Source organism: Hyla sarda, chromosome 2 (assembly GCF_029499605.1).
Source record: "Hyla sarda isolate aHylSar1 chromosome 2, aHylSar1.hap1, whole genome shotgun sequence".
In the NCBI taxonomy this organism is placed as follows: Eukaryota; Metazoa; Chordata; class Amphibia; order Anura; family Hylidae; genus Hyla; species Hyla sarda.
Window position 1 is genome coordinate 335404362 of NC_079190.1, and position 17177 is coordinate 335421538.

General features: G+C 42.6%; 1 protein-coding gene across 3 annotated transcripts in view; it reads right to left on the minus strand.

The window, feature by feature from the left end:
• IKBKE (inhibitor of nuclear factor kappa B kinase subunit epsilon) overlaps positions 1-16491 on the minus strand; it is a 66719-nt gene extending 50228 nt beyond the window's left edge. The window contains exons 1-4 of one of the 3 annotated variants that reach the window (XM_056558013.1): positions 16101-16491; positions 7414-7533; positions 4639-4779; positions 4275-4404 (exon numbers count right to left, since the gene is read on the minus strand). In XM_056558013.1, the coding sequence (XP_056413988.1) occupies positions 4275-4404; positions 4639-4779; positions 7414-7500 (358 nt within the window). In that variant the 5' untranslated portion in view covers positions 7501-7533; positions 16101-16491. Of the gene's footprint in view, positions 1-440; positions 751-4274; positions 4405-4638; positions 4780-7413; positions 7534-16100 lie in introns of those variants that run through there. The other 2 variants (XM_056558012.1, XM_056558015.1) reach the window with 2 other exon arrangements.
• Positions 16492-17177: the final 686 nt, after the last annotated feature.

The window sequence follows — 17177 nt, forward strand, 5'->3', positions numbered from 1 at the left end:
AGGTGATCCCAAGAGTGACCTAAGGGCTCCCTGCTAGTCCCCTCCATATAAGCCCTGGGTGGAGCCATCTCTCTCTCTTTCCTTACAAGTCTTTGCTGAGGTCCAGTACAGTCGTGCCTAGTTTGTGTGTCCAGAGTGTTAAAGGCCTAAAAGTCAAGTCCTGCAGCCACCATCAATTCAAGTAAGCTAAAGTCACAGCTTTATGAGTCAAGTGAAGTCAGTCCCTGTCATCTGTCAAGTCAGCGTGGTATGCATTCAATTGTCCAGTTCTATTACAAGTCCCAGCAAGCCTTAAGGTCTCTGCGTCACTGGTCACCTCATTGGGCCCTGGCTTAACTGCATAGACTATACCAACTGTCAACCCTCAGTAAAGCTACCGTTGTCTGTAACTTGGCTTCAGAGTCTTGTCCCCATGCCTAGCCCAGGATCCAGTGGTATACCTTCGGGTGTTTTTAGGAGGAGGGAACGCCGGCATCTCCTTGTGTATTGTCACCGGTGAGGCTGTCCCCTCACCACCGGACTTGAGGAGTCAAAAGTGAGTACCCCAGCTGAGGCCGCGTTCTCTACCCCTCCTTCTACCCCTAGCCCATAGCAAACACCCAAGCCCAGAAGTCTGCACCATGTCCCCAGTCACCATCTTTACTAAAGTGGTTGTTTGGCGATGAGCCTGGACGAATACAATATATGAGGGAGCACCTCCCATCCCCCAGTCATAGTCCGAGAGGGCCAGAAGAGAAGCTCAGAAGGCCAAAATTGTAGAGGGGCTGAGGGCACAAAGAATGCAAAGATATGGGCTGAAGCCATTGCCAAATGAGGTGCGACAAGCGCAGCAGCAGGACACAAAAGCATTGAAGGCCCTGTACATTAGGAAGCTAGAACATCACCGAGAGGGAGAGCCACCCCTGGAATGTTGCAGAGCCACTGTCAAAAAATTTGACAAAGTGCAGGGGTTTGGCACCCTCATGGACTGCCATCATGGTGAGACCATCTTGGTTAATCGTCGGGCAGTGGAGAGAGACTATCTCCGCACATCATTGCATTCTCTAGAGAGCGGGGAGATCGTGGAGTATACTCCTGTACAGAGCTTGAGAGGAGAGTGGGCGGCTGCGGTGACCCGTCCGAAGAATCCAACCCAGATTCCATTTGCCGACTTCCCATCGGATGACTAGGATGCTGATCCCTTTGCGTTGCTGCTGCCTAAATTCAGAAGTACCATCCAGGAGGAGGATTACATGCCCGAGGTGCCTGTTATGGCACCGAAGTACCTACCAAAGTCGTCTGTGACTGTGCCCAGGTCTAATCCTGGGGTTGAGGAGGTTTGGCCTAACCAGCGGGCACCAACTAAAGTGCCTCCACCTATTCCCGCAGAGGAGGTTTGGCTGGCCCAACAGGCACCAACTGCTGTTTCCCCAGTGGCGCAAGCCGCTGAAGTGCAAATGGTGGTCACCATCAGCCCCACCATTACAGAGTCCACATTGTCCCGTGTGAGTGAGTCCATTAGAAGGGGCACAGTCCCGTGGACCCCGTTACATATCCCAGCCTCTGAAGCAGTCTGACCGGCGAGGTTGGGATGGCAAGTTTCCAAGTTAAAGGAGTCTACCCTTGATAATTCTACTGTATATCACTAACTTTCCTTGTGAAGTACTTTTGTTCTCCACAGGTTATGCAACGTTTAAGAAGAAGTGCCTGACGAACTTGTCAAGAAGTTTATTTGTAACCATTTGCATAAGTGTATGTACCCGGCTTTTAGCCGTGATTCCTTACTAAAAACTCCCAAAAGTGTACCAGGACTGTGAGCGGTACAATGAAAATATGTATATACCGTTAGAGTAATATATTTTTGCTCATTCTCTTTGCACAAGTAAATACTTATGTTGGTGTACTATAATGGTTATTGTGTATTGTAATAGAATGTATATAATGTGTTTTTACAAAATGTCAAGGTGTACAGTGTCTTTTGTGCATGGCAATTTATGTAGGAGGTATCCTGACACAGTCAGGAAAAGCGTAGCTACTACCTCAACACAAGGACAAATTCCCGTAAAGTACAAAGATACAAAGTGGCTCACAATATAGTGTACAAGGTTATGTACCACACATAGTCAGTTCATATGTACTTAACACTTAAAGTGTACCCATCAGATCCTACAAAAAACTTTTTTTTTTAATTTATCACTCAGTACCTAATCCTGACCATGTACATCTAATTTTTATGTGTCTAGCACCTTTATTTATTTTTTATGACACTTTTAATTTAGCTCACTAGTCTGAATTCCTCTCAAAGGGAGGGGGCATGGCCTAACTGTGCAGGTCTCCGCCCCCTCCCTCAGTATGCTGTCTGCTCACATCTCCCCTAGCATTAGCAAAACTACAACTCCCAGCTTGTCATCACTGACAATAGGATACAAGCTGACAGTGGGAGGATTTTTCCTCCAGCTGTGAGCCCTGTGCTCACAGCTGTCAATCAAGGAAGCGGGTCCATGACATAGGTGATGATGCATGGACACAGCAGGACTAGTATGTGTCCAAGCAGGCGGGGGGGGGGCAGTTGTTTGACTGGCTTTTTCAGTATGAAATACTGAACATTTTCTAATGTAAGCAATTGCAAAACCTATTGGTTTTGCATGCTTTACAACAAATCAAAAGTTTTTGTATCTTACAGTGCCCATTTAACTTAAGACTGTAACATTACTTGTAGTCCCAGTCCACGAATGTCCAATGTATATATACTGTATCTGTCTAACATTTTTCTGTCCTTGTGTACAGGGTACTCTACTGGCCAGAGGGTTCCCCTGAAACTAAAAGTAAGACACGTGGAGAGGCAGGGTACATTATGCAGAGGTAAAATGGCTATATAGTATCACACTACTTGTTGAGTTTTGGGGAGAAGTGTTAATAACCGAGGGGCCCCAGCAGCCAGAGCATTGGGTAGATAGCCTCCAGCAGCGCAATCTGCAAATTTGTGTGTATTATGGTCTAAAATATGTTCCTAGAGCAGTTACAGTTAAAGAGCATGTATGGACATTTACAGAGCTACATGGACACTTTTCTGCCTTGTTCTATAACCAGACCTGTGAAGGACATTTTTGGATATGAGGAGGGAATTTGGGGTTGGGATATGAGGAGGGGATATGGTGTCGGGATATGAGGAGGGGATATGAGGATAAAAGCTTTCACCTTTGTTGCTTTTCCTCCCCCACAAGGATTAGTTAGGAAAAACCGGGCAGCGCCGGGTACTTAGCTAGTATAATAATATGCAACTATCTACAGAAATGGTAAATCCCTGAGTTTTCCAAAGACAGCTCAATGTTTGTTCATTTTAACATTAGATGAGTAGACTATGGGGGAGATTTAGGCTTTTTCAAAAATGAAAAAAGCGATATGATTGCTTGCTAAGGGCAACTCAGCAACTTTTCCTCTGGTGAGGTTTTGATAAATCTCCCCCTATGTATCTATAATACAAATGGGGTTTGTCCACTCTTCATAATTTCTTTTTGTTAGAATGTTGATTCTAGGGTATTCCATTGTTGGGATCTACAGCATTGTTGTAATCTGTGAGATAATCCTGCAGCAAGTTTGCAATTCCTCTGCAGTTCTACCACAGGGGAACAGAAACATTCACAGTCCGCAATGGACTGGGTTTGTAATCTATGGGCATGTTGGGCCCTGTAGAGCAAAACGTGCATTTTGTAACAACTTTGGCTGAAATATGTGGTTACTGTATGAGGATTACCCTTTTATTAACTTGTAAACAGGGTATTTAAATATGGGTTTAATAAGATGACGATAAGTATTGAGACAGGGGAATTTTCCAGACAGATTCAGGGAGATTTTAGCCTCTCTTTATGCCAGTATAAATAATTTTTTCTTAATTACAGGACACTGCTTATGTTAACCATGTTCAGATATAATGTTTATTTAAATTTTTTTCTGAATTTGCAATATATAACACAATATAAGTCGATAGGGTTTACAAAATCCCACAGATGTCAGAAAAAGAGAAAATCTTCAGGACGCTTAATTTTGTGTGATAAAGCATTGGATTTTCAATACTATTTCACCTTTTGCAAAACATACAGTAAAATCTGTGGCGATTCTACAGCTCTATCTACCTGAAAATGGGAAAATTGGCTTTAGTGTCAATACCTACAGCCATGAAAGAACAACCAGCTGTGTCTTTGTATCGCTCTTAGTTATTTGTAACATCTGCAGATGAAAATCTGTCTATATACAGTGACCCACGCTATACAAATTCATCTTATTTTTCATCTCACCCACGCACTGTACCACGATCAGAAACTCTGACTCAGAAAGTCCAAAAGCATTTTCTGGCTCCTCCAGGACAGACAGGAGACTCCCACTTGAGCAGTACTCCATGATCAGCACCTTCTGCTTGGTGTTGCCCTGGGAGAAAGTAGAAGTATGAGCCTGGGAGCAACTATAGATAAAGATAAGCAAACAGTGAATATATCAGAATAAGATTCCATAGAATTTACTGGCGCCTGAATAAATCATCTTGTAATTTTGTAAGACAGAAAAGTTGTGTCAATATAAAAAAGAATGTTTTAGATGTTAACCAAGTAAAGCGTATGAGCTGTAGCAGTACTAAAGTTTAGGAAGGGTTAGGCAGTAACTTACAGTTTCCTCTACAGCAAAGAGCTTGACAATATTAATGTGGTTGAGTTTCCCCAGCATCTCAAACTCTCTCATCTGTACTTCAAATGGCCGGAGGTAACTAGAGTTATTAAACACCTTGACTGCCACTTCCTCTCCAGACTTCTGTAGGGACAGAACACAAAACATGCAAAAGTTCAGTACTGGTGTATACATCGTATGTGGTCATTATCATTGTCTTTGTGTCGATTCACATCTGATCTAATATTTTCAATATTTGCATTCCTGCCAGAATAGTGGCAACGATGTGCGAGTATACAGTATGTGTAAGGCCTCCTTTACATATGTGCGTCGTCAGTTTTCTTTTTCCCTCTGGCATTGAAGAAAATGTGCCGAAGGGAAAATTAAGTAAAAGAATTGATCCCATTAATTTGAATGGGAAAGTTCAGAATCATCCAGCATCTGTTTGGATGCCAGATGATTGGACTCGCTGGACCAGCACAGACATTCTCCCGCATTCTCCCGTCCGGCATTCACAAACAATGGACGCCGGATGCTAAACAACTGATGCACTTCTTTTTTTTTTCAACTGTAAATTTTTATTGAAAAAAAAATGTTTTCGGAAACAAGGGTAAAGACAACATTACAATATCGCAAAGGGTCCAGGGGAACAGATACACCCAAGACATCAGTAAGCAAGTGCTGCACCATTCTCCAGAAGTCCACTATAAGTGGACATGACCATAAAATGTGGAAGATAAATCCCAAGCCCACCCCACAATGCCAGAGCAGGATTAAATTTATTCAACAACTCCGGGGTATGATACCACCCCATAAGTCTCCTTATATGCAGTGAAAATAGAAGCCTTACATGCACTTATACGCCACTGAGGGAGAGTAATGGTAGCATCCAGAACCTCCTCCCAGCAGCGCATATAGCGATGCGAAGGCATGTCGCCATCAGGAGAGGTAAGAAGGACAGAAAAGATAGAGAGAAGTCCCCTTGTCTGAGGTCCACCACGACACAATCATTCAAAGCCCGTAGGCTGAGATACAATTGTTGAATTCAGCGTAGAAGACATAAAATGCCTAAGTTGCAGATGGTGGAGCCGTTCAGGGGGGGGGGGGGGAGGGGGGAGATCCCTGCAAGACACTTGCTGTTCAAAAGACAAGAGAGAGCGAGAAAGAGGATCCACAACATCTGCTCAGCAAAAAAGACCAGAGAACCCCACTCCTGCACCATACCCGAAGACAGGCCAGAGGGAAGGTCAGGATGATAAAGGAAGGACGATAAAGGGGAGGAAGAGGAAAATAGCTTAAACTTCCTGGAGCAATACCTCCACACATAACGAGAGAAGGTCATCGGACCCAACAGAGGACTCAGGGAGATGGAGGAGGGAGGGATACTTCAAAGAAGAGCATTCGGATGAATTGGAGCCAACCACAGCTTTTCCAGCTCCATCCATCGACTATACACATGGTATGTAGACCACGCCGCCAAATGACGTAAATTGGCAGCCAATAGTATTTGACCACCTCAGGGACCGCCAATCCACCCATAGGCCATAACTAGCGATCATAACTGACATTGGGAGGCGATACCGTTTAGCATCCCTGATAAAGCGGAATATAGCCGATTGGAAAGAGCAAAGAGAAGAAAACAGAAGAACACGAATTGGCAACGTCTCAAAAAAAAATAAAGCAATTTAGGGAGGATTGTCATTTTAACCGCTGCTATACGTCTAAAAAATGAAATATATTGGGACTGCCATTTCTCTCATAAGAGCCCAGAGTTCACGAAAAAGAGGAGGGAAATTAGTAGAATAGAGGGAAGTGTAGCAAGGAGTAAGAAGCACACCCAGATATTTAATAGCAGAGGAAGACCATCTAAAAGAATAGTTAGCACGCAGAAGAGTAGACAAAGACAGGTAAGATTCAAAGGTAGCTTCCGTTTTAGAGAGATTAACCTTGTAGCCAGAAGCTATTCCATAAGCGTGAAGGACCCTATAGGTGTTAGGAAGGGAAAGCAAGGGATTAGAGAGGGTAAGAAGAACATCATCTGCAAATAAGCAGATCTTGAATTCCCTATCATGGAGGGCTATTCCAGAGATATCTGGATCCCCTGGATCATTGCAGCAAGCTCAATGCACAGCGCAAAAATCATACGACCAAAGTCGTAAGTGTATTTAAATGGAATGGGAATTAAAAAAGAAAGGATTTATACTTTATGGGCCATTGAAGGAGAAAGCAAAATAGGAATGACGTTGAACTGATACATAAGAGCTAGTGAAGACAGCATGATCGTCCTGGATTCACAGACTTTCCATTCAGAATGCATTACTAGGAATAACGCACCTACAGGGCAGAAAAGTCTAAAACTAGGAGCAAGTTGCAAATTGCATATCAGGGAATCTGAAAATGAATAAAAGGTATGAAGATTACAAAATCAAACATTTTACATTCACATGGTAAGCATATTAATGTTGCCTGAACCACAGGCAGCATCAAGTCCCGTTAGGTTCCTGGCCATTTACAACTACGGTATGTTTTACTCTGAGTTTCTCAAAAACCTAAGGCACGGAGAAAATGTCCAGAAAAAGGTCCTTTTGGCTTACCCCCTCGCCCCCAGCATTGCTTGATTGACACGTCTCTCTATACACACAGCAAGGAGAAATTTGTCAATAAAGCCATGTTGAGTGGGAAGAGGCCAGGGAGACCACCTGCTGGACATTGTCAGAATGTGATCCGTCTGCTGACAGACTCCCTCATACAAAGATGACGTTTATAATTGTTTCTTACCTTATTCCGTGCCTTGTACACACTGGCAGTAGCACCTTGACCCAATTGATCTTCCAACTCCCACAGGTAATTCGGGGTACTTGGCATTTTCCAATACGTAATATCTTTTTTAAATGGGATCTGTTTTAAAGTTTTGGATAAATCATTATTACTGAACAGATACTTACTACATATTTATTACTGGCTGTGCTTTCTAACATGTCTCTTGACCTTTCATATCCAAATCTTTTTTTTTTTACAATTTTGCTGCTATCAAGCTACATAACATCATATGTCGTATCCTTCATATGTAACATCATACGCCTCATCCTTCATATCTAACTTCATATCTCTCATCCTCATCCTTCTAGTTTTTTCCCCGAGGGTTCTGTTTGCAGTTAAGATTGATTCTGTTACTGGGACCATATTAGAGAATTGCAGATAATATAATTCCCTAATAAATGAGCCTGTGTAAATCCAACCCAGAGCTACATTTTAATTTCATCTCATATTATTCATCTGCTTTGTTAAGCAAATCAGCTAAACGGCTCATACATTTCACATGAATTGCTTCCTGATTTCTCGTTCAGTCCATAAATTCTGATATTATATTAGCACCCTGGAAGTTTAGCTAAGAATATAGGCAAGACTGAAGTCCTGCTACAGCTATGGGGAAATATGACTGTCTGGAATGTTTGCCGATAAAGACAGTCTAATATTGTGTTCCTACTGGAATAGGTCCCATTATAAGTGACAGTAAAAGTCCTGGAGTAGTTCACCGGTGTCCACAGTTAGCAGAATACTTCTATTCTTATTCTTCTCATGGAATACAGTATCCTATATTCTGAGTAGGATAGGAAAGGGGGTTGTCACAGTGGAAAGGGGGTTGTCACAGTGTGCTGATGGACATTACTGCCCTGTAAAAGCATAGCTTTGACAGCCACAATTTCCCCAGTGCCAATTACAATATGCCTGTAATGGACAGCCATAATGATGCCAGTGGCAGTCACCATATCTCCTCAGTAGCAATGATAAACTGGTCTCAGAGTAATCCAGGGTACCACACAAAGCCACCATTCGATCTGATTGTCTTGTGATCCTTTCATGCCATCAATAATAAATCGCTTTTGCTGGGACGTAAGCATCGTGTCCTAAAACGGTGTGAAAGTGGTGGTAATCTGGGACTGGTGCTCTGCTACGAGAAGCTTAAAAACAAGTTTGTCAACCTGAGTTTTTATTATGTTTCTTGACAATTCATCAAAACAAAAAAAATTGGGATGGATTGGTCAATGATTCTTGAGCAAGAGTCATCATTGCCAAGGAAATGCATTATGGCCTTGAACTAGGGTTAATTTACCTATTTTATATATGTTATTGCATTTTATTATTGCAACTGTACTATATGTGTTCGGTTTCTTTAATGGGTGCTAAACGTCTTTTGAAGCCTTGTCAACTGTTTTCCAAGCTTACCACTCCCCCAGGCAGGTATTCCATGATATTGGAGTTCACAGCATGATCATGTGGCTACCATAGTCTTGTTGATTTGATTAATTGGAGGTCTGAGCAAGCGTTGATTCTTAGTTTGGATGCAGAAAAGGCATTTGATGGGCTGGGATGGCCATTTATTTTCTTACTGCGCTGTGTGGTCTTTACTCCTCTCCTACTGCCTCTCTTAAATTTCCTCATGCCCCCTCTCCTACCTTTCCTTTATTTAATGGTACCCATCAGGGCTGTCCGTTATCCCCCCTGATGTTCGCATTGTGTATTGAGCCTCTTGCCACCATAATCCGGGGGGATCCGGATATTACGGGCATCTCCTTTCATTATAGGGAATTTAAGATCTGCCTATTTGCTGATTTTTTGCTTACCCTCTCACGTCCTTTGCTTTTTCTTCCTGGTCTTTATAGGGTACTTAATGCTTATGGTGTAGTTTCTGGCTATAAAGTTAATCTTTCCAAAACTGAAGCACTTCCTTTGAACCTTCATCTGTCCCTATCTACTCTTTTGTGTGATAATTACTCTTTTAAGTGGTCATCTTCTGCAATTAAGTATCTGGGGGTTCACATTACCTTGAGGTATTCTTTGCTCTATACTACTAATTTCCATCCCCCTTTTCGTGAACTAAGGGCTCTTATGGAGAAGTGACGGTCTCAGTATATATGATTTTTCGGACGTATTGCGGCAGTTAAAATGACGATTCTTCCTAAGATGCTGTATTTTTTTTTGAAACGCTGCCTGGTTCGTGTTCCCGTCTGCCCTTCGTTCTTTTCAGTCGGCCATTTTTCGATTTATCTGAGATGGTAAGAGGCATTGTCTCCCAGTGTTGGTTATGATGGCTAGTAGATCATGGGGGGGGGGGGGGGGGGTTAGCGGTTCCTGATGTGACATAATACTAATGGGCAGCTCACTTTCCCCATCTTGGGCCTGGTCCACGTACCATGAGTATAGTCGCTGGATGGAGCTGAAGAAGCTGTGGTTAGCCCCAATACACCACAATGCCCCCCTCTGGTGTGTCCCATTGCCTACTGTCTCTCCGTCTACCGTGTTGGGTCCCATGTCTTTCTCGAAGTATGTGTGGGGTTATTGCTCTAGGAAGTTTAAACTGTTTTCTTCCCCTTCTCCTATGAGGTCCCTTCTCTATCATCTTGATTTTCCTCCTGGCCTGTCCTCTGTTATGGTGGGGGAATGGGGTTCCCGGGGCCTCTTTTGTTGGTCGGATTTAGTTGACCCTCTTTCTCGCTCACTTCTGTCCTTTGATCAGCTGGTCTCTCGTTGGCAACTCCCCCTCTCTGAGCGGTTTCATTATTTGCAGTTACAGCATTTTATGTCCTCCACGCTTGGTTCCATGGTGGTTTCCCATCCTACTAGCTTTGAATGATTATGCCGTGGTGGACCTCAGTCGAGGGGACTTCTCTCTGATATATACTCTCTTCTTCTTCATCCTCCAGATAGTGACCCTCCCTCGCACAGCTATATGGGTTGCTGGGAAGCTTTCTTAAACACCACTATTTCCCTTCCTCAATGGCGTGTCATCTGAGAGCGGGCATCCAAGGCCTCTATTTGCACTGCATACAAGGAATCCAAGGCCTCTATTTGCACTGCATACAAGGAAACCCAATACAAAATGCTTATGGGGTGGTATCATACCCCGGAGTTGCTGAATAAACTGAACACCGATATCCCCCCTCAGTGCTGGCGCTGTGCGGTTGGACTGGGTTCGGTTTTCCACATTTTCTGGTCCTGTCCGCTTATAGTGGACTACTGGAAAATGGTTTAACATTTACTGATTGATGTCTTGGGGGTTTCTGTTCCCTTGGACTCCCTTGTTTATCTTTTACTATCCTACCATGCTCTGTCCAAGAAACCCTTTAAACTCTTCATGCATATTGCTCTGGCCGCTAAGACCCTTATTGCCAAATGTTGGAAGAGGCCTCTCCCTCTTTTTGAGACTGATTTATTGGCACGTATACGTGAGATCCATTCTCCGGAATCTCTCATGGCCTCTTTAAGGACTCAGACCATTTGGGCCTTAACCCATTAGGGATTCAGCCTATTTTCACCTTAAGGACTCAGCATTTTTCCGTTTTTGCATTTTCACTTTTTCCTCATCATCTTCTAAATATCATAACGCTTTCAATTTTGCACATAAAATTCCATATGATGGCTTATTTCTTGCGCCACCAATTCTACTTTGCAGTGACATTAGTCATTTTACCCAAAAATCCACGGCGAAATGGAAAAGAAATTAATTGTGCGACAAAATTGAAGAAAAATGTAAATTTGGGGGGCTTCCGTTTCTACGCAGTGCATTTTTCGGTAACAATAACACTTTATCTTTATTCTGTAGGTCCATACAGTTAAAATGATACCCTACTTATATAGGTTGGATATTGTCGTACTTCGGAAAAAAATCATAACTACTTGCAGGAAAATTTCTATGTTAAAAAATCTCATCTTCTAACCCCTATAAACTTTTTTATTTTTCTGCATACGGGCCGGTATGAGGGCTAATTTTTTGTGCCGTGTTCTGAAGTTTTTATCGGTACCATTTTTGTATTGATCGGACTTTTTGATCGCTTTTTATTCATTTTTTCATGATATAAAAAGTGACCAAAAATCCAACATATGTTTATTTTTATTTTATTTATTTTTTTATGGGAAAAGGGGAGTGATTCAAAGTTTTATTAGGGAAGGGGTTAAATTACTTTTGTTAACTTTTTTTTCACTTTTTTTTTTGCAGTGCTATAGCTCCCATAGGGACCTATAACACTGCACACACTGATCTCTTATGCTGATCCCTGCAAAGCCATAGCTTTGCACGGATCAGTGAGATAGGGGCTCGATTGCTCAAGCCTGTAGCTCAGGCTTGGAGCAATCAAACCCCGATTAAACGGTAAGGAGACAGGTAAGGAGACGTCCGCCTGCGTCCCAGCTGATCGGAACATCGCGATTTTATCGCGATGTCCCGATCAGCCCGACTGAGCTGCCGGGAAGCGTTTACTTTCACTTTCAAAGTTGACCGCCGCATCTGAAGGGTTAATAGCACGCGGCACAACGATCGGTGCCGCGCGCTGTTAGCCCAGGGTCCCGGCTATGACTAGCAACCGGGACCGACCCGGTGTGATGCGGGGTCACGGCGTTTTAAACACCAGGACCGGGCTCAGGGCGTACAGGTACGCCCTGAGTCCTTAAGGATCGGGGATGCAGGGCGTATGCATACAATTTTATTTTTACGTTTTCGTTTTTTCCTCCTCGCCTTCAAAAGATCATTACTCTTTTGTATTTGCATCCACAGACTAGTATGAGGGCTTCTTTTCTGCACGATCAGTTGTCCCTTGTAATGCCATCACTCACTTTACCATAAAATGTATGGCGCAACCAAAAATATACTATTTGTGTGGGGAAATGAAAAAGAAAACCGCAATTTAGCAAATTTTGGAAGGTTTTCTTTATTCTTTGGGTCAATACGATTAAAATGATACCCATGATAACATACATTGCTATTACAGTTGCGCTTTAAAAAAATCGCAAACTTTTTAACCAAATTAGTACGTTTAAAATCCCTCTATTTTGAAGACCTATAACATTTTCATTTTTCCGTATAAGTGGCGGTATGAGGGCTAATTTTTTGCACCGTAATCTGTAATTTTTATTGATACCATATTTACTTATATGAAACTTTTAATACATTTTTTATAAATTTTTTGGGAATAAAATGTTATAAAAAAGCAGCTATTTTGGACTTTTTTTTGGTATCATTAACATTTTATTTTAATAGTTTGGATATTTTAATATGTACATAAAATATATTTTTTACACTTTTTGGGGGTGAAATAGGGAAAATGGGACAATTTACGTTTTTATTGGGGGAGGGGTTTTTTCACCTTATTTTAACTTTTTTTTTTACTTTTTATACTTTTATTTGTACACTTTAATAGTCCCCATAGGGGTCTATTCATAGCAATCATTCGATTGCTAACTCTGTTCAGTGCTATGCATAGGACATAGCACTGATCAGTATTATCGGTCATCTTCTGCTCTGGTCTGCTCGATCACAGACCAAAGCAGAAGACCCGTGGAAGGCATCTGAGGCAGGTGAGGGGACCTCCGTCTGCCACTCCGGATGATCGGATTGCCGCGGCAGCGCTGCGGGCGACCCGATCATCCATTTTAGTGACCGCGATGCTGCAGATGCCATGATATGTATTGATCACAGCATCTGAGGGGTTAATGGCGGACATACACGCGATCGCGATGTTCGCCATTACCAGGACCTGCCGTGCATGACCAGAGCATAGCTCCGATGCTCTCGGTTATGCATAGGACGTAAATGTACGTCCTGGTGCGTTAAGTACCAGCTCACAAGGGAGTACATTTACGTCCGGTGTCGTTAAAGGGTTAAACAATTCTGTCCCCTTGTTTCTCTCTGGGAACCATGGGGCTTCTTTTCTTTACTTTTCCCTTCCCCTCTCAGTTTTGTGGACTGTCTTTTTGTTAGTTTTCATTGTCCCTTTTTGTTCCTCTCAGACCCCCCCCCCCTAGTGTTTCTATGTTTAATACCTGGTTGCAGAACTCCTGCTAATGTTTTTGATAAATATGGCATTAAGGCCTTATAGCGACAGGGGACATTGTACTGCTATGTTATTCATGCTGTTTAACTGGAGACAAAACCAACAGGAGGAGCGCGATCCTAGTGTATTTCCATAATAAATGGAGGCAGGGATAACAAATGAATTGTGCTCAGAGCATAACATCTAAAGCAGTATTTTAATGAGCGGGTCAGCAGCCTTGGAGCACCCGATCCTCCAGGAGGCAGGTAGTAGTAGTTCTGGTAGTGTGCCAAAAATCTCCAATCAAGGCGCTTCTCCCAGCAAAATATTTTCTTTATTTGTTAATAGTGGACATAAAAGATGGTGGAGGCACTTTCAACGCGTTTCTAGCTCGGACCGAGCTCTTTATCACGACAGGAGAAAGATCTTTATCAAGCTCTTTCTCCTGTCTATATTAGTATTACTAACATTCTTTACGTTTCCTTATTGTATCAACATAACTTGTACTGTGAGGCTGTTATTAAAATAAAACTTTGATTTACAAAATAAACAAAAAAATCTGGAAGCAAAATAGAAAACCATAATGGATAAAAAGGATTAGTTAATATTTTCTGTAGCATAGGCCTCGTTCACACGCCCGTGGTGCACCGGTAAGGGAGGCTCCGTCGTTCAATCTGTCAGAAGGATAGGAGATATAGAAGGATAAGGGATAAGATGTTAGATCGTGGGAGTCCCATCGCTGGGGACTACTGTGATCTCCGGCGCGGCACCCCTGTCATTCGGTGCACGGAGCAAACTCCGCTCCGTGCCCGCCATATGCCCCCTCCATTCATGTCTATGAATGGAGGGTACCAAGAGCAGACTTCCAGGGTTAGTGGGATTCAGCGGCGCTGACCAAGAGTAGACATGTGGGGTAGGTAAGAGAAGGATTTATTTTAAAATAAATCCTTCTCTTACCTACTGCACGTGTCTACTCCGGGTCAGCGCCGCTGAATCCCACTAACCCTGGAAGTCCGTTCTGGGTATTGTTCACCTGGCTGGGAAGGCTGTAGATTGGGCTCCTTACTCCACTCACTCTTGCTGACCATTGTTGTGTGTGAGCTCACACAACCGCCTTCGGTAAGGGTTAATCCAATATTTGCTGTTTGAACCCAAGACCAGCGGTATTACGCTATGGAGCGCTCTTTCTTTTCTTATGAATGGAGGGGGCATGGCGTGATGTCACGAATGCGGAAGCTGCAAGCTTCTGTGTTATGGCCGCCGCCGCCACTGCTGGATAGGGGATAAGATGTTTTCAGCGGAGTACCCCTTTAAGCAGAGAAAAAATATTTAATGTCTAGTCTTTTTTCTCTGCTCAACTCCTCTAAAAAATATTGGATACCCGCCGGTATTCGAGTACTCCATTCAGTGTACTTGCACATCGCGGCCGCTCTTAGCCTAGCTCATGGAGCAGGCGCATGCGCACTGCAACTCGCCCATCGCTTCAGTGTGTCTGCTCATAGCAGCGTATTGCCGCTCCGAGCAGGCACATCTAAAGGCAGCATGTAGCAGTCCTTCAGCAGTGGATCCGCAGCGTAAAATACGCCGTGGATCCGCCCGTGTGAATGTACCCTTAAAGGGGTTATCCTGGAATAGAAAAACACAGATCATTTCTTTCAAAAACAGCTCCCCGTCTGTCTCCAGGTTGGGTGTGGTTCTACAGCTCAGCTCCATAGAAATGAATGGAGCCAAGTTGTAATACCACATGCAACCTGAGGACAGACATGGAGCTGTTTTTGAAAGAAATTTTCTCTGTTGTTCTATTCCTGGATAAACCCTTTAATACTCATGATCACAATACACAAGCACAATTGTGGGCATCTTATACAAAAAGATTCCTAGAAAGTGCCCCATTGGGGTACTGATAAGTGTCCTAGGTAAAGTATATAGGATAGGTAAAGGGATTCTTTTATCATACGGAACCAGTAGATGGGCCTTGGTGTCAGGGTGTCTTCTCTGTTTCCACTGAAGCCGAAACTGAGCCCTGTGAATGGTCCTTAGGAAAAGAATTGGTTCTGAAGTTCAATCTACGCCAGTGTTTTCCAACCAGGGTGCCTCCAGCTGTTGCAAACTACAACTCCCAGCATGCCCGGACAGCCAAAGGCTGTCCGGGCATGCTGGGAGGTGTAGTTTTGCAACAGCTTAAGGCACCCTGGTTTGGAAACACTGCCTTGTGCACTGATACTGCTGCTCCACCCATTCATTCATATATATATATATATATATATATATATATATATATACAGTATCTCAAAGTTTTTATAATTGCAGTAAATATTATTGTTATAATAAGGAATTCCAAAGCCTGGAAAGGTAGGTGGGACATCAGTTAGTCCCCAGTATCCTATTATTTTGCTCTCTAGTCTAAGGTCCACACAAAACACTACATATCCCAGCTTTCTATGAGTGTAAGATGGTCAGTAGGATATTAGGGGTAACCGCAGTCACATCTAATTTAGGATTAAGAGGTTCATAAACTAATATGTCAAACAATACTAAGAAGTAAACATTATTCAGCAGACATTGTAGCCATTCATCTGCGACTTTGTGAACACATGTAGAAGTAAACATGCAGGCAGACAAGTAGAATGGTCTCTAACCAGGAAGTAGAGTACTTACCCTTCTGCAGGGCTTGGAAAAGCTGAGTACTCATGTATGAATGTAGAAGACCCCTGTCCTTTTAGTCCTCTGCCTTCCCTGTCCCTGGCTCTCACACTCAGTCACATCCACACACTAACATTTTAACTTCCTTGTTTCTCTTTTGTTTCATCAACTGAGACAACCCTCTTAAAGGGACAGAGCGCCTATACCAGAGCAGCTACTCTCCAATGATACTTCTTTTCTACCTCTTTTTTTTTATGTACCGAGCTTTGCTAGTGTTAAAAAGGGTTCTATACTTCCTTCTATTTTTATTATATTTTGTATACATGACTTCCTAGCTGACGTGTATGAAATGGAAATAAAACTTGACTTCTGTTTATACTGTCATGGCATCTGTTGGTACCAAGCGAAGACAGCAATGGCTCCTCAACTTTCCTGATAGGCCCCATTGATTCATTCTGCGGTCCTTCAGGTTGTAGGGGTTCCATGTGCTGCAGATCACACTATTCTAACAGAGAAAACCCCGAAAGCATGTGTGAACAGAGCCTAAATTTCCCATAGCGGTTACTGGGGTTTTACATACAGTAGGTGCAAGCATTATGGTCATTCACACTTTCTTATATAGTCAGTTGGACTAAGTATTATGATTTGGTATTGGGATTAAAGGGGTATTCCAGGAAAAAACTTTCTTTTATATATATATATATATATATATATATATATATATATATATATATATATATATATATATCAACTGGCTCCAGAAAGTTAAACAGATTTGTAAATTACTTCTATTAAAAAATCTTAATCCTTTCAGTACTTATGAGCTTCTGAAGTTAAGGTTGTTCTTTTCTGTCTAAATCCTCTCTGATTACACCTGTCTTGGGAAACGCCCAGTTTAGAAGAGGTTTGCTATGGGGATTTGCTTCTAAACTGGGCGGTTCCAGAGGCAGGTGTCATCAAAGAGGATTTAGACAGAAAAAAAACAACCTTAACTTTAGAAGCTCATAAGTACTGAAAGGATTAAGATTTTTTAATAGAAGTAATTTAGAAATCTGTTTAACTTTCTGGAGCCAGTTGATATATAAATAAAAG